Genomic DNA, 17,954 nt, shown 5'->3' with positions numbered 1-17,954 from the left:
ATTGTAGCTTCCCTGATGATGAAGAAAACAGGCAGCCTTGAGAGGAGCCAGAGCCTGTTTGATAGGAAGGATGGCTGTGTTGGGGAAGGCCACTGTTCCTGGTATTAGCTCTTGGCACTGCTACAAACGTTGTTAGAGGATAGTGTAAAGATAAAACAGCAGGAGTCTTGGGGCTGCCAAAGGAACTGCCACTCAACATTCAGATCTTTTTTCAAATTTTATTGCGTTGTGCAGAATCTACAATGGTCTGTTGCTGGGGTCTCATTTCCAGAACAAGACAAATGCAGGATTTCTTGGCCTGGACAACACACTCCCAGAAACTGGGCTTTTCTCCATCCCTGATTCTTCARTCAGTGGTACCAAATCCAGGCATGATCAATGGGATGTGTTTTCCTAGTCACTGCTTTTTTATTTCTTTTCAGTAAATTGCAAAGCGTGACGAGCAATAGTGTGTCACACTGTGTAGCAATGTATACAAAAATGTGAGGCTCCAAATACATGGAGTATTTGGAAAACCAGAGGGACAAGCAAACACTCAGTCAGACTGGGCTCCCCAGGAGAGGCACCAGTTATTTTGTCTCATCAGTACCAGTGGGTCTTGGGAACCAAACCCCACTGAAATCCAGTGTTCCTTTTCTCCCACATCAAATAGCAAATAATAGAAGAGATGCTACATAGTCATGTTAATGAYGAAGGAGAAACTACCTACCATGGATTAGCCCACTCATGCTTTTCTGCAGCTCTCTCTTGCTATGCCATCCCCACTGCTATGCTTTCTTTCAGTGCTGACATGTCCCTGTTTAACCAAATGGAAGAATCTCAAAAATCTAGGCAATGTACCTGCTTGATTACCAAGCAAGAGGTTTGGCTGTAAGTAGCAGGTTGTGCTTGGATGCTTCTCTGTCACTGTATTTCCTTTACATGTCTCCTTTCTACCAGGTCTTTATACCTCCTTTACACCGTTTTTCTTCAGATGTAGCAATGACTTCCATCCAAAAAAAGATGAATGACACCAACCTGATAAGACCACACTGCAGCTCACAGAAATTTGATCAGAAGCAGCCCCAAAAGTCCTACTTGTCCCAATACCATGTGCTTGCCCACAAGTCTGATTGAAAGAGGGGGAAATATTACATACTGATTATGTCTACTGACAGGCACAGTACTCTTCTTCCACTAGGGTAAAGAGCAAAACAGTTCTTTTCATCTGGACTGAAGCCCCTTCTCTTGGAAAGCCCAGCAGTATTGACTTAATAATAATAGCAGATCATTTCAGCATGAAAGCTCTGTCTTCCTTTTCTCCCCTTTTCRGAAGTATGCTGAATATCTGTACCTTACACACTCACTTTCTCCAGTTATTTCAGAGTCCTGGCTTTGGTAACAACAGCAGATCCTGTATTTTCTGTCTACACAGCTGCTAAGTGGTAGGGACTGATAAAGATCTTGTTTCTTTGTACACTGTGTATCATTTTTTTTCTGCAAGGGATTTCACTTGGCTCAAATTTCAGAAGTTGGAGAGAGATACCAAGTTCATCCTGTGTCCTGCACAGCAGTCAATATTTTTTTAATACATATTTTTGCCATATGTGGACCAGCAGAATCTCTTTTGCTTAAAGTCACTTCTGGGCACTACCATAATAAAAGAAAAGTATCAGTCCAAGAGCAGAGAGTTCATTATTAAAGTTTTGTAGCAATCATCACAGAGCTGTCATTCTGCCATAGGACTGTTGGCCTCTTCTTTCCACGATAGTTCAGGCGGTTGAACTCCTCCATGATCTGCAGCATAGTCTTTCCTTTGGTCTCTGGCATCACCAGGAAGACAAAGATAGCCATGGACAGACAGTATGCAAAGAAAATCATGAAACAGAAACTACCAAGACCTTCCTATAGGAGAAGAAACAGAAAGAAAAAAAATTGTTCATATAAATTGTTCTACATTTCTTTCTCTTCCTATGGTATGGAGTTTCTGGTTTTGTATTTACTAAAAAACCTGGCCAGGGACTCAACTGATGTAAATTCTGCTTGCTACCACCTGGGGAATGGCACTGAGTGTTAAGCTGGGCTAATTCTCCTTTCCTGTTTTAGCCAAGAAAGCTGTATGCTCAGCAGACACTGAATGTCAGTGCTTGGCTATTCTGAGAAGTTCTGAGTTACATTTCTGTTGCTCTCCCTTTCTGCTCTGTCCTCCTCAGTCAAAGCTGGAATGGAGAAGGGATGTAGTGTGTTAACTCTGCCCCTCCTTGCACAGTCCCAAAACTGTAAGGGCTTCAGTTTCCCTGCTGCTTACTAGTGCTGGGTGAGATAACTGGAACAAGTATAGGTTTGTCCATTTTCCACATTAACCCCAAAGGTGATGCACATACAGGACAGGGAGAGAAAAGAAGGGAGCCCCTCRTGAGGTTCAAATGACTTCTGGGTGTGTTGGTGCCTGAGTCACCCCTTCCGTGTTTGCCGGTCACTCTCTAACTGTGTGCAGAGTTAGTGGCATTTTGTGTTTTTGCTACACTTTGGCTAGATATCTAGGTAAAGAAGAAAGGCACCAGAACTGAGTGCAATTAATTTGGATGAAGTGCTGAAACAGAGAAAGAGTCAGGCTCTGTGTTCAAGATGGGGCTTACCCCCTTCCCAAACTGAAACAAAACACCCTACTTTGCTTACCACAATAAAAGGGAACACAAGTCCAAGGAAGAAGAGTTGGATCCAGTTTGTAACACCACTTAAAACGTAAGCAGCTGGTCTGTATGACTGAATAAATATTTCTGTGGGCAAAGGGCATATCACCCCAGCTGAAAAAATTTTGGAGAAAAAAGGAAAATTTAGAAATTTTGCAAGATGCTTCTGTAACTGAACGTTTTATATTTCTATGGAAGCTGATGGTTTTAGCTGCCGTGGAAATGTTTAAGGTGATGCTTGGKTTTGAGGGATGAAGACATGTAGGAATGCATGTGAAATGGAGTTTTACCTCCTACCACAGTCTGGGGTAGTCTATGAATAGGAACATCTACCCCACACTGATACAGGAGTATGGATTCACACTGACTATGGAACAACTGTTCCTGGGATCTTTCCTAAAAGCTGTTGTGAGGAAGGAAGGGATGTATGAAACCATTCCAGTATAACATACCAACCTGGCCCAATGCCAAAGCTCATGATGAAGATAAAGATGAGTGCAACAGAGCAGTATGGTACCCAGGAGACAGAATCCTATGGTGGGAAATCACAAGGAAATAAAATCAGAAATTAAAATTTTATTCATCCAGTTTGATTAGAAACAGGGTCAGTCTTCATCACTCCTAAATATTAAATGCTAAACATACATCTGTATCATCAATCTCCAAAAACTTCACAAGGAGATAAAGTCTTGTGATCATGGCTGTATAAAGCTTTTGGCTTTAATCTGCACGTGTGTGACTATCAGATCAGACCTCTGTCAATATGATGGTTAGCCAAATAAAACTTCTGTTCCAGCTTAAAGGTGATTTGCGGAAGGGCGGAATAGAAATCAGCCATACAATAAAACACAAAGATATGCCACTCTGCTCAGGTGCTTAAGTGGGGTCTTACCTGCAGTGAAAGTGTGATGGTGAGGAGCCCTAAAGCCAAGGACATAACAGTGTAGCTTTTCCATAGCAGCATCTTCCTCCCTGCACRCTCGATTAGGAAACCCTGAAACCAGGAGGACATGCTGTCAGCCCCAAAGGACAGGCCGTGAAGATGCTGGTGAGCTGCTCCCRTAGCTGCCGTCACCAGAGGGATCTCTGGAGAGCTGGGGGCAGGAGAGGGGTAATGGTAGAAGGGAGAACGAAGGCATCCAGGAAGCTGAGCAGGGCCAGGAGCTGCAGGGAAGCTGGGAGGTGTGTGGCTGCAGGGAGCATTGCCCGGGCAGAAGCAGCCTGGGATGGCCCTCTGGGCAAGGGAGAGTCAGGAGCCCGGGGAGAGGAAGGACAGCAAGGTGGAAGTGCTGGCACTCTTAATTGCCACGAATCCTACAGCTGTGAGTCCTACAGCCAAGCAGACATGGGCACTGTCATTTGCACAGAAGGGAATGGGGACTCCCAAGGGTGTCTCAGGCTGTGTCATTAATTTGCTGCATGACTTTGGGGGAAAAGCTCTCCTGTTCTATAAACTGGATACAAATGGTCATGTTTGCAAAGTGCATGGAGACATTTTTGTGTGAGCAGTGCAAAGTACTGCTGTTGTTTTCTTGTGGAAGTTTGATTCCTGAAGCTTGATTTGCAGTATCTTTTAAAGAATGAAATGTAACATGCGTTATAGCTGAAAGAAGTTCTGCTGAAAAGCCACTTACACAGAGAACTGTGGTGAGAATCTCTGTGATCCCAACTCCCAGGGAGACATAACGGGTTTGAGCAGGGGGAATTCCAGCCTTTACAAAGACGTTGTATGCATAAAAGTAAACCTGGAAAGAACAGAAATGTGTGAAGGTTGCACCCATGTGGTCATTTTTACACTAGCTTTGCCCTTTGTTGCCAGAAAATAACTAATCAGGCCTTAACAACAGAGAAAATCTTCTTGATCTCAGTAAGTAATTCTCAGTGTCTTCATGAAGCTCATTTATGCAGAAGAGCTTTTACTAGCAGCTCTCTCTTTAGCTCAGTAACAAATGCAGCCCTTTTTTTTTTTGTTTTTGTTTTTAACACTAACCTCTGTGTTATCTTACAGGTTATAATTTTATCTGATGCCCTTTCACATGTTTTAGTGTCTCATGTACTTGTTTAGGATGAGGAGCATACAGAGATAAGACAGCATTGCTAAGCAAATGGTTTAAATGATCTTTCTACATCATCTTTAAACCTTCGCAGTGATTTTGATGGTCTTTATTTTTCCATGTATAAGTACTTTCCATGTATAAGTACTTTCCATGTATAAGTACTACATAAGAAATTTCACTGTGAATATGCTAAATTTCTACTTGCCCTTCTTGACATAATACTGCTGCACTAGTAGGGATAAAAAGAAGTTTTGTAAATCTTCAAATCTTTCTGAATTGGCAAAATTAATTTGGATTTTGAAACTTTTATGCTTTTAGTATAAGCTCATTTTATACAATAGCTATTTCAATGCATAAAACTGTTTGTCTGTGTAGACATATATGGAGTTTTTTCCAGAGAAAAGGTATATCAGAGATTACATATCAGTAACTGTCAAATGCATTCCTGGRATGTTTTAATTCTCTTCAGACCAAGCATTGTAAGCTGAGAAARTGCAAAGTTAAAGAATATTTAAAGRAACCAAAACAGTAAGAGTATGGAAACGTACTGTCAGTGTACACAACAAACCTGACTGTTTGCACTGAAATGCCAACTAATTTCGATCAGCGCATTTTGGAGTTTGGAGTCTCAGGGAAGGTTACACTGTTCTTTACAGAGATTGCAGAGCTTACTTTTTGCCAAGAAACTGTAAGCAGTCTAGAAAGCAGAGAAAAGTTGTGCACATACCACATTGACCCCAATTAACTGCATACATGAGGAGACAAGGAAGAGAGTGATGAGCTGCCAACGGACAGCTTTGTCCCGAAAAAGATCACAAACGCTCTTAGGCTTCTCCCCATTGATGGCTTTTTGCTCTGCCATCATGTCATCCATTTCAGCCGCATGGTCACCATCTCCCCAGAGCTGCTTCACAGCTGGAGGAGAGAGAGAGAGAGAGATGATCCCTAGTCCAAGCACACCAGCCCAGACACTAGTTCAGGTGATGACCTCCTGCCTTGAAGAGTGTGTCTCATTTGAGCCCCAGACTCTTTCCTTGTGCGAACGTCCCCAGAGGTTCAACATAGGCTTCAATGTAGGCCTTTGTTCAGTGTAGACCAGTTCATTCCTATCTATTTTTATCCATAAATCTTAATTGCAACATTACCATTGGTCAATAGCTCCTTGCGGTGTTTCAATGAAAATCAAACCTAAATTCTTAACAATGCTTCCCAGAGTCCTCTCCTGCTAAATGTGTAGTTCTAGTGCGCACACCAAAATACTGACAGGGAAAAATGTTTCCTACAATAAAAAGTAAGTCTGCTTCCAAAGAGTTCTCTCTAGGTACTTAAAAAAGCCACAAGAGCTATTTCTCTGTTTATATTAGTAGTTGCCATTAGAATTACTGAAGAACTGGAGTGTTTATGGATATGGCATGACTGTAAAGAGCATCCCTTTCTTACAAACAACCAGAATATACTGTGTCCAATACTAATTGCTCGGGGCAGAATCTATACTGAGGAAAGTACAAGCTCTGTGTGGTCATGTCCCCTAGATGATCCTGGCAGAAGATAAGAGAAATACTAGTGCCAAGAGAACACGACTATTGAAGCAGAAGAGGCCTTCTCTAGTTAAAGCTGAAGGTGGTTTCAGAGCTGAAAGGCCAGGATTTCCCAGCTGTACATCTCTTCCAGGCTTATGCAGGGCTTTGTTACTGTATTTTCCAGTTTCTGCTGAAATGAGTGCTGTGTGGCCCATTTCTTTACCTTTGATGCACCCCTCTTTGTCCTTTTTGTCAATGAGCAGGTAGCGGGGGGAGTCTGGGAAGAACGGGAGGGTGAGAAGCTGAATGAGGGCGGGGAGCGCGTTGGCTGCCATGAGAATAGGCCAGAAAGCGTCTACTCCAAGAACTTCTCTGAAACAAAACCAGCAGAGCAGGAGAAGTTGAGAAACTGTAAGCACTGGCCATGTGAGGACATACAAACAGAAAGTGGTCCCTCAGTCCTGCTGTGTGTGTCCTGGCAGCTGTCATCTACGAGTGTCYGGCATTTCTCAGCCCAGGAAATTGAAAATCTCAAAGGGAGGCTAAAGTGAGCAAAGAGTSCTGTTGCCTGCAACACAGGAATTACACCGTATTCACCTGTTAATCAGTGATGAGTGCAGATCACTGTAATGTAGCAAGCTAATTGCATCCTCCAGTAATAGCTGAGGGCCCAACAGAGAACAGCAAGAGTCATGACACACATGCTAAAAAAAGAACCCAAAGTGGCTGATCTCTCTGCTTCTGATCCAAAACTTCTCAAGTTACAATGAGGACAGGATCCAGGGGTTAGCAGCCTGGTACTCACTGACCTGAATAGCAGCTGCTGGGTCTGTTGCAACTTTATGTACACTGTGGCAGGAATGAAACGTCCCCTGGGAAAAGAAGGGACCATGGAGTGGGGGATCTTTGGCACAGGGCAGGCAGAAGGAGCATGTGCTGAGGGGAATGAATCCACCATATGGTTTTGTATTTGCCTGTGTGTTTAATGAGTGGGTGTGCCGGTTTGTGTGTATTTTCAAGACAGTTTGGATAAATCTGACATTCTCCATTTCTTCTAAAAAGTAAAAAACAAAGTTCAGTTCTTACAAAAGCTTGTTTCAAACCCACTGAATCTAATGAAAAGGTTTTCATTATCTGTATTTGGTTCTGCCTTTGCTAGGAACCAGTATAGGTCTTTGGGATTAAAGGTTTCTTATAATTTCTGTCTCCCATTCACCTAAACCAAGAATGTAGGCTTAGCTGATCCAGTCTGGCTGCCTAGKGAACTCTGAAAACACGTCTTAAAAAGGTTGCTGAGTTGCCTATCCATAGGCTTGCATTGACATATGCCCGTATATTAATAAGAGGAGAACTTAGGTCTCAGATCCCTTACCTGAGACCCAGAGCAAATCCTACAAATTTTCCAACGGCGATGGCAGTGGAAGCTGTTATAGCAATCACCCCGCGCAGCTTCTGTGGGGCACATTCCCCAGCATACATGATGTGGATACTCAGAGCTAAACCTGCAGCGATAAATGAGCGTCAGACAGGACAGTTCTAACTCCCATCAGGTTCATGTGGGTGAAGCTGGTCCCATCTCCTGTGTAGTGATTCTTCCAGTTGTTGGTGTGCTTCTCTTTGAAAGAGAGAAACATGGTTAGTGTTTTGGAGGAGACCATTATGGGCAAAAGCATATAGGGTTAGGCTCTAAGGTACTTCTTCAACAGTGCTGAGTATCTGGCTGCCTGATGTGAAGCATGTTCCCTTGGGAAATCTATCCTTCACCAGGCTGGCCTTCTCTTTAAAATGTCTCCTGTATCCACATATACAGGATTGCTGTTGCTTTCTTAAATCTCAGATTTTAAATTTTAGTGTATACTCAGGATCCTGTGTGCTGCATTTTGTACTTGACACCAACAAGTTAACACAGTCACGCTATATATTCTGTTCATTCAGTGAATGAATTAATTTTTATCCTCACTAAAACTCTTAATGTTTTTTGTTCATTAGTATTATCTTCATCCAATGGCTCAGAGATCAAAAATGCTGGCAGAATATAATCTTCTGAGGAGAGGAAATTAGAACTGCTTAGCTTGAAAACCATTCCCTGTCTGTCATAAAAAAGGCAGTATCAGTCAGAGCAGCAGCAACAGAAACAACAGAAGTTAGCTTTCTATTGAGTGAGCATATTCCTTGAAATATTGAATGTTTTCAATTTTTCACAAGTTGGAAGTACTTTTTATATAAATTGTATGTAAAGGTTATAAATTGTATGTAAAGGTTAAGAAAGAGAAATGGAGATGTCATACATGATTAATTTAAGTATACTTGTGTTTTCTTATTTAGTTATAAATTCATTCAGCCATATGCTTCAGGCATTCTGCAGGTTTTAGTAAAAATCTGTGATCCATATATTCAGTCTGGTAAATCCTCATGACTCTCGGTCACTACTCTCCCAAGTATTTAATACCATATGTAGGTATACAGATTTACCTCCACAGACTCCAGAAAACATTCTTCCAATGATGATCATCTCAAAGGATCCAGACAGCCGGCTGAGTCCCATCAGAGCTGCGCTCAGTAGAGCAGGGATATTGGTGAGCAGCATGGCCTTCTTCCTGGAGTTCATGTTAAATTAATGTGAGCATGAATACAGTCCGTGTGTCACTGACTGCCTGACAGAAAGGGCACGAATCGTAAGATGGCTGAAGACTTTATGCCAGGTTCTGGGTTCAGCCACAGTGAAGCGGAGGGGGAATGGGAATGGGGAAAGTCTGCTGTGGACTGGAGCTTTTGATGCCTCCAGTACCACTTGCATGTACTCTATTGGAGCTGTTAACTGCACTGAAGAACAAGCTTTGTGAAATGTTGTCTGTGAAATTCACTTTAAAATGCATGTAAACTTCAAATGATTTCTCTGGACTGTATTCCCTTTGGAATTTACAAGGGTCAGGGTATGATTTTCTTTCTGATCTTTGGCAGTCTTTGCTATTCTGTTTCTTCATCTTTCACCTGAAGCAGCTCTGGGCTGCTGACAGTACCACTTTACAACCAGTGTTTCTCCCAAGACACAGGTCACTTGTTTTTGCAGGTGCAGAAAGACTAATGTGATGGTTATTCCTACCTTCCAAAYCTGACTAACAAATATCCAGCAAACATGGATCCCAGGAGCCCACCAATGCTGTGAATGGACACAACGAAGGACCACATCAAAGTAACTATCTCTTCACTGGGAGAAGAGCCATATCTTTTCAGCCAGGTCTCATGGATGAAACTTTTGATGTACTTTGAAAGAAAAACAGAAACCAATGGACTCAATCAGCATGTTTTCTCATGACTGCGCTCTTTTTTACTTTTCTTATCTACTTATTTGTCTTATTTGATACATTTCTATCAACACCTTCGTTGAAATCATAGCCCCAGTGAAATCAAAAGAAATGTTGCCACTTGCATTCCTGGAGTCAGTGTTTTAACAACAAGGTGCAGTAGACCACAGTAAATATCAATATTAAATGTCAATTGTGAGTGCCATTAAGTGAGTGGCAACTTGATCTTTTGTTTATCTGCTAAACCCTGATTGTTTTGCTACCTGATCTTCCCCTCCATTCCCACTTATCCATCTGTCTTGTCCACCTGCTGCATCCTGTCTGAAGCCTTGGGTGAAATTCAGGCTTCCCTGGAGCCACTGGGCAGAACTTCAGTTGATCTCAGTGAYGTCGGAGTTTGCCCCTTGATGTGGACCATTCTGGGGTCTGTCTGACCTACTCTTCATAACACCATGGGCTCCTCATTCTCGATGATGGTCCCAAATGCTGTGATGAGCTCACCAATGCCCTTGGCACCAGGTCACCACTGTAATGGCAGGTGTCTCCCTTAATTTTCCTTTTCCTGCTGTGGGTATCAGTGCTGCCCTCAGCTCTAGGGCAACAGCCCACCCCTACCCTTTTTTGCCTTGCAGATAATCACTCAGACCTAGACTGTGTAGCTGAGAACATGGTACGAAGGATTCCCAGAGCATGGGAAAGAGGAGGATGTCCTGCCAACAATACRGCTCAGTAATGGGAAAGTAACTGACTTTGTAGATACCCCTCATTCTCCCTTTTCCCAATTTCATGACACCAGGCAGACAGAAGTTAAAAACCAATGAAACACAAAGTGACAGGAGTTACTCCGAGAACCAAGAAAGCACAAAGAATTAGTACTGAGAGCAGAAGCAAAAAGCTTTCTGAGTGACAATTGAGGCAGGGATGTGGGAAGACATTGAAATCCATGCTGGGAGCTCATTTTCTGAGTTGTCCACACTTACCTCAGCAGGAGAATTGATAATGGAGATCTGTAACCCATATTGGAAAGTTCCACCAATGCCCAGGACAAAAGCCAGGAGGAAGAGGTTGCAGCTCATTTTCTGTCAGAAAGAAACAACAGCAAATGAAACTAGGGCAGATATTCAGACATGTCCCAAACTGTCCTGGTTTTCCTGTGGGAACTCTTACAACTTGAGCAACAATACACACCTGCTTCATCCAGGACTGAGGAGCCAGTGCATGAGGTGCAGAAGACCACAGCTGCTAAAGCACAGGACAGAGAGAAATTTGTGGAAAGGAGAGACAAAGCTTGAAGCTGTCTCCCAGAGTCCAGTGACACACTTCAGTGCTTCTGTCTTTGGCTTTGGGCATCTTAACCTGTGCTATCCCAGGTCACTAGCCCTAGGAGCATTGTGCAATGTGCAAGCATCATGTGCTCACTTTCCATCTGTTTATCCTTCCTCCTCCTCCTTCTTGCCCACTTGTTGYCTCACTTAACTGAGTATTTTGCACTGTGACTTGGCTGAGACTAGATAAACATTTGGGGTTTGAAGGGCATTCCTGGCTTCATAGTTCATTCGCCCTTTCCTAGAACTATATTTCACAGGAGACTTTAAAATACCCCAAATATAATTCTCCCAGACATGTATACTGCATCCCTCCCTCTCCCAGGGCTCCCTGTTTGTTGCTGAGTGTCTTAGTGACACTCCGTCCTGCAACGATGACATGACACTGCACTTTTATCTCTAGAACAAGTCTTTGTCCAAGGCAATGCTGAGCAATGACTGGCAAACATTTACAAGCTGGTTTCTAATCAGATGAATGCTATTGTTTGAAAACTGAATGGGCACCAAATTCATCCATGTTGTAACATTGCTGACCTCAGAAGAGTCAGCTCTGAATGAATTTGGTATTTGGTACGTTCATATAGTAAATGATGATTAGCTCCTGTTCGTCAAAGCACTAGGAAGAAATGAGATTTACAGTCTCTACTGTTAGCTATTCCCTACTATGCTTCATGCTGCAAAAGATGGCACATTTCAGCAGGAAACTCACCATCAGCAACTAAATGAGTGAGCCTTGATCTAAATACAAAATTTATTTTGAACCTGCAGCAAATTTCTTGCCCTGTACTAGAATGTCTGTACTATACTGTACTACTCTGTACTATGATGCCATCATTGATTTTTCCGTTGCAACTCTTGGGTGACTTTTCCAGTCTAATAGATTTTAAATTCAGGAAGATTTTTCTGCTTAATATTCATTCTAAAATTTCTTTAAAAAAATTTTTGCTTTATTCTTTCTGTGTATCTTTCTCTATACTTCCCTAGGCAGAAAAGCTTATTTTCCATCTTTTGGTGTTTACATCTTTCAGCTACTTACTTATTCATAACTCCTCTAAATTTTTTAATTTTAATTTAATTTTTTTTTTAGCTTTTCAGACCTCCTCCATTTAGCAAATCATGCAGCCTCTTTTTTTTTGCTCTGCTCTGACCTCCCATGGTTTGTCTTCCTCTGTCATGTATCAGAAATTAAATATAAAAGTGCTCTTCAATCCATTTTCACTGCTTTTTAAAAATAATTCTCTGTGAAATATTTGATATCTCTCTTACAGCTCTTACTATTTGACCCCTTCCTTTTATTGACCTCTTATTATTATTAATGGCATTTGATTCTGATTGATTTTTCTTTGTCTACCGAATTTATGCAACGGGTCTTTTAGAATATCAGAAAGGAGAAAAATATGTACTACAAAAATTCTATTTGGGGGAGAAAAAAGAGAAATATATACCAGCTTGCATGGAAAGGCAGGCGTCTCAGCTTGCAGGCTAGGTCTTTCATGATGCTTTCTTTGGATACTTTGAAAAAAGTCACTCTATATATAGAGAAAGAGGGGCCTGAGATAATATTTCAACACGTCATTTCATTCTCTCTCAGCRTTCACACTCTCATTGGTTTGTCATGAAGTTCTTGCTGTTTGGTTTGTCATTATTATGTTGGTTACTGATGAAACTGTGGATAGTTTTGGTTGGTTGTGCATTCGTGCCAGGTCACTAGGGAAGAGAAGTTGTTAGAGACAGCCAACGGACAGTAAGAGCTGCAGGAGATGAGTAAAGGACRATAAAAAGAGCACTGATGGAAGCCGAAGTCCAAGGCCTGGTGCATACTAGCGTGGACTGGCTTAGCTTCCCCAAGACATGGGTTGGTAATCAGTCATCACATTTGAAGAAAAAGTACCTGACTGTTACTTTGAGCCTCAATACAGTAAATGCTCCCATGGCTAAAACTATGCATTGCTGAGCATAACGGAGGCAAGAGATGGTGAAATGTTCTTCGGCTTAAAAAGTGCTGTTATTRCAGGCTTACTTCTGCATTCTGGAGAACTGCCATTCTGTTCAGACAATGGCCTTCTGGTATTCTTAAAGGAAAGAGCTGAAAGGGAGAGGGCTGTGTGGTAAGCTTGAAAAACTGGCAACTGAGTAACTCACCAGAGGAGATGGCTGTAACTAAGAGAAAAATTAGGTATTCCCCTTAAACATAAATCAAAAATGTATTTAATATATACTGACTATACATGGAAATGTTGTAGAATGGAGCAGTAAATAAAATTGTGCTTCAAAGGTAAGAAGACCTCTATTCTAATATTCTGTGGATGTGAGACCACAAATGACCACAATAAGAAAATTTCACAACTTGTATGTCACAGAAGCCGGTGTGTTCAGGTCTGCCCTGCACTGAGGCTCCTGGCTTCTTTCTTGCTTCCCTAAATCTGAAGCCTTCTGAAGTCTGAAACTTTCTTAGAAACTTGACTAAGCCTGGCTGAGCCTGTGCATTCAGCTCTTGAATTATGGAGTCAGATGACACTTTAAGAGTAATGGCCATTGCCTGAAAGCTCCAGTCTGTATCCCTGTAATATATGATAGATGCTGGGAAAGTTGAATATCATTGTTACATCCTGATTGTAAAATAAATAAATTGTATCTTTACTTTTATCCATAATTCTTAAAATGGCCTGTCTATCTAGCAGTCACCAGGGTGTTTCTGCTAAGAGGCTTTTACAAGTTATGCAAGTAGTTTAAGGGACAAGTATCTCTCCTGGTGAGTGGCTATGCTTGGTAGTTCACCAGGCTAGATTCTGTGTATCTTCAGTGTCTGGAATAATCCCAACTGGAGAGACTGAGACTGAGCTATTGTGTGAGCTGTGCTGGAAGTGAGAGGTGGCTTGTGCAAGTTATGCAATTAGTTTAAGGGACTGGTAAACAGTAATATGAACTATGAGTCTCTGAGAATCACCTTTTTTTTTAAGATGTATTTGTGCCTAACGTTTCACATGTTAAGAGAATTGACCTAAAGAAGTGACATTTTTTTTTTCCAGTTTATGAAGGTATTTTAATTCTGTGACAATTAACCAACTTGTTAAATGCTTCAATTAAAATGTAACCAGTTAGACCAATTAAAATGTAACCACTGTTTATCTCTGCTTAATCAGTCCAAAGACACCCGATTTCAGGCCATAGTCAGAAAAAATGCTGGAAGTTGGAATTAGTGTTTTCTGACACGTGCACTTGCAGGACAGGGTCTGATACTCAGAAAGTGAATCGAACATGTGTATGATTTCTGAACAGGCATGTTTCATATTGCCAGCTGCAGCAGGTCTCCATCCCTCTGGGACCCTAGGAAAACTACAAAAATGATGACACCCAGGAGCAGCCACAGAGGTGGCCAAGATAAGGACCTCTGGATGTTGGAGGATTTCTCCCCATTTCAGTTGACTTTTCTCTGTGCTGCCTGGCAATTTGTGCCAGCCCTCTTCCTCTACCCAGGCAGTCTSTTCAACCCTGCTTCCTATCCTGAATCTTCTCTACTGCCTTGTCTTCATCAGTTCACTTCTGTCTCCCATCATTTCTCTGATCCTCACCAAAGGAACTGCAGAATACTTTTGGTACCATAGTGATGGTACCAGCACTTTTTGTTTTGCCCATGTGTTTTACTCTTTCCATCTGCCCCTCACTTATCTCTCCAAGTATTTCTACAGTTCCCAGCTCCACAGAGCCTTGCTCTTGATTGTGTAGTCTCAAAATCTCAGAGTTGTCCAAGAGCAAAGATACCTGCAGTTGCCTATGTATGCATGTGAACAGCTTCTAAAATAGCACCAACCACAAATTTACAAAAGTTCGGATTTCTTTTTCCTATGTTATATACCTTAGGTAGTGAAAGACAGTTCTTGTGCAGACTCTTCTTTTGAGAAATAGATCTGCCTCTCCACTCATGCCCAGCATGACAGTAATACAGTCTGGAAATGTTATGTTTACATTCATTTTATTCAAAATTGTTGTGTTTAAAAAAAAACTATTAAAAAAATATACAGAAAGAAACTAACTACTTATTTTGCCAATGTACCATGTTCTTCTTTGCTACACCCTTCAGCAGTGCTGTGACTTTCGTACCAACAAAACCAAAAGAAAAGGGATGGCTTGGTTATGGTTATGAGAAGAAACTGGAGGAAACTTCACAGGTCAGCCCAATGTCTGTGAAAGGCAATGTTAAATGAGGAGCTTTGCCCTGTTCTGTACCAGATTGGCTAAAAAGGATCACATCTGGATCTTTTGCAATATGTTCTATGGAGACAACTGGGAACATGTTGCAAAGAGGAGTGTTCTACTGTGATCTAAATCTGCACKTCTAAAATAAGCTGCTGGCGTAAGGGCATACACTGTTTTGGTACATGGTCAGCAAGACATGCCTCTGGGAATGTTTCATTACTATTTACATTTTATGCATTATAAGGAAAACAGGTTTACTTGGAATACCTCCGACTGCAGCATTTGAAATTTGATGCCCAGGGACTACTGTGAAAGGCCTTTTAAAGCACTTCAAGAAGAGAARTCCACAGCAAATGCTTTTGTCTCTTTGTTCCCTGCTCCACTGTTATAGATAGAAGACAGTACTGGCAGATAAAGAGGGAGCCCATGTGTGTCCTGGACTGCAGATCTGGAATTCCAATGCATTTGGTACCTCGGCACTCACAAGTTAATGACTGAAAGATGGACAACAGGCATAACTGCAGGAATGAGAAGCCACACTGAAAACCATGCAGCATTCAGAAAAAATGTTCTTTTGAAATTGGAGCAGTGTGCCCCCACTCTCCTCAAACAGCCCAGAGCAATGAAATGGTAAAAATTGGCACCAAAAGCACTAAGTAATTAGCTGAAACAGCCTGGGGGAAAGAGGGCTGTGGGTATGCCTCTCAATGCAAGATTCACACTCATCTCCTGCCTGGCTGGCAGATATGTTTGTATGTCCCTGAGATATAGTATAAGCATTTCCTTAGCTTTTTGAGGCATGGATCAATGTGCAGCAGCCTGATGAATACATTAGAGATAACAGAAAGAAGACGAAAAGACAGCATTACTGCAGCCTTCAAAGTAAAGATTGCTTTAAGAAACCTGTCACAGTGGGAGACTCAAGCAGCACTTCAGTGGTATGGGCCAAATAGCCTGACTTGGGGTCATTTCAGTGCTAGCCTCAGCCTGCGAGAGCAGTCCTCTGGTCCAACAAGTCCACTTTGTGCAGCATAACTAGAGCCAAAGATTGTCACTGGAAAATGACCCCAAACTGGGACAATTTATAAATTAACAATGATCAACACTGGTCTGCTGCTGCTGGCTCTCTTGTGTGCCAGGATGGTTGGGGGTGGAGAAGGGAGCAAGGGGCAGCTGGAAGTTACATGGACGGAAAGCAGCCAGCTTCAGCTATAGATTACCCTTGAAGGTCCTTCTGTCAGTGATGTAAGATGAAGCTGCCCACTCCAGCCTCACTTGCACAGGGTGCAGGTGATGGAGGCTCAGAAGCCATGACTCGCTTTTGGTAGCCCTCCTCCCCGTACTCTAGCCTTAGCAGAGCACAGGTGTACGATAGGTGTTAGGCCCTACGAGATGCATCAGCAGTGTCCATGAGAGCAACACAAACAGGACTAGAGGATTACGTGTGCTTTACAATATAGGGCTAGATGACAACAAACAAGCCATGAAGAAAACCAGTCCAGAATAAATAGTGCCCAAAACAATGCCCAAAAGTCAGTTGTATAATAAGCCACTTAGCAAGCACTAAAAGCTTTTCTTCCTAATCCTCTGTCACATGTTTTTATAGCTGAAAATAATTAACTGCTCAATATTGCTCAACAAGTAGGAGTTTATTTGTAATCACTTGTTAACAGAAACAACAGGAGACAAGGTACTGAGAATTTCATCTGGTGTCTGAAAACACAACTTAAAACTTACTTTCAGTGTTTGAGAGCCCAGACTTAGGGCAAGGAAAGAAAGATTTCTGAGGTGGGAATTACTGTTTGGGTGGAGGAGTAATATAGAAAAAATTCGCTAAAGCAACGCATGATGTTGTTTAAAGATAAGACAAGAAGACATCAGTCTGTCACTCTTTGCATAAGGATTCTAATATATATATATGTTACTTATTGCAGATTATTACAGATCATTAAACTTTTGTTGGGATTTATCCATTGAAGTATATCACAAATYTCTTTTCCATAAGCAGCAACACGACTGCAACAGCACAAAGTTCTGTACATGCAAAGATCTGGTGGGCTGTGACCTTCTGACAGGCTGATAAATTTAGGCTGCTAACTGTGGATCCTATAGTGGGTGTGTGCATTTATCCATAACTACTTTTTAATTTGAGGGTGAGAAGAGGGAATTTTCATACAATTTTTTAAAATTAAGGCCCTTCTTAAAAACTAAGCATTTGGGAGCAAATTTCAAATTTGGATGCCTAAATCCAGGATCCTAAATCAGAATTTAGCTACTCAGCAGCATGGCCTTTCACTATTGGTAGGAGGCAGACACTTCACAATTCAATTCACTGAATCCTGCTTTTGAGCAGTGGGAAAATTCTCAGGCTGTGTAGCAAGAAAATAAATGGTTTATGAAGTGTAACAGAATTCAGCAGATGACAAGGTGGCTAACAAGCATTTATAATACCTTCTACCGATGTCTTGGTGGAAAGTGATCATCTTTCCTGCCTATCTGTATCATGCTGCTAACATGTTTTTCTCTGGTAGCCTGATTTGCCTGTTTGAAATTATTTCAACTGGACCATTGTGTCACACATGCCCTGTTTTTTAAAAGAAACTTCCAAACAATTTGTCAGGAAGCAACTCACTGAGAATATCCCCAGGAGCTGGCAAAGGATGGACAAGTCAGTGTTAGCGTTTCAGGCAGGCAGGAGGAACAAGGGGTGGCTTAGAAGGAGTTTAACAAATAAACATGTAATGTGAAGCCAGAGTAATAGATTCTATATATTACTATATAGTAATATATATTATAGACACACACATATAGAATATGTTTATTCTATATATTACTACATATCTATATATTACTATATATATATATATAGTATAACAAC

General features: G+C 41.6%; 1 protein-coding gene across 1 annotated transcript; it reads right to left on the bottom strand.

Annotated features, from left to right (window-relative positions):
• Window positions 1-1,677: 1,677 nt before the first annotated feature.
• LOC112970649 (solute carrier family 2, facilitated glucose transporter member 11-like) lies at window positions 1,678-10,709 on the bottom strand. Its single transcript, XM_026075255.1, has 11 exons — window positions 10,535-10,709; window positions 9,353-9,513; window positions 8,722-8,846; window positions 7,622-7,751; window positions 6,473-6,621; window positions 5,457-5,644; window positions 4,307-4,417; window positions 3,565-3,666; window positions 3,129-3,204; window positions 2,659-2,786; window positions 1,678-1,884 (listed from the first exon to the last, which is right to left on the bottom strand). Exons 1-11 carry the CDS (start codon window positions 10,628-10,630, stop codon window positions 1,678-1,680), a joined length of 1,473 nt encoding a protein of 490 aa, XP_025931040.1. The 5' UTR covers window positions 10,631-10,709.
• Between the last annotated feature and the right edge of the window lie 7,245 nt (window positions 10,710-17,954).

Source organism: Apteryx rowi, unplaced genomic scaffold (genome assembly GCF_003343035.1).
Source record: "Apteryx rowi isolate R43461 unplaced genomic scaffold, aptRow1 scaffold_40, whole genome shotgun sequence".
Taxonomy (NCBI): domain Eukaryota; kingdom Metazoa; phylum Chordata; class Aves; order Apterygiformes; family Apterygidae; genus Apteryx; species Apteryx rowi.
Note: the sequence above shows the minus strand (reverse complement) of the source record. Positions and strands in the feature narration are given on the sequence as shown.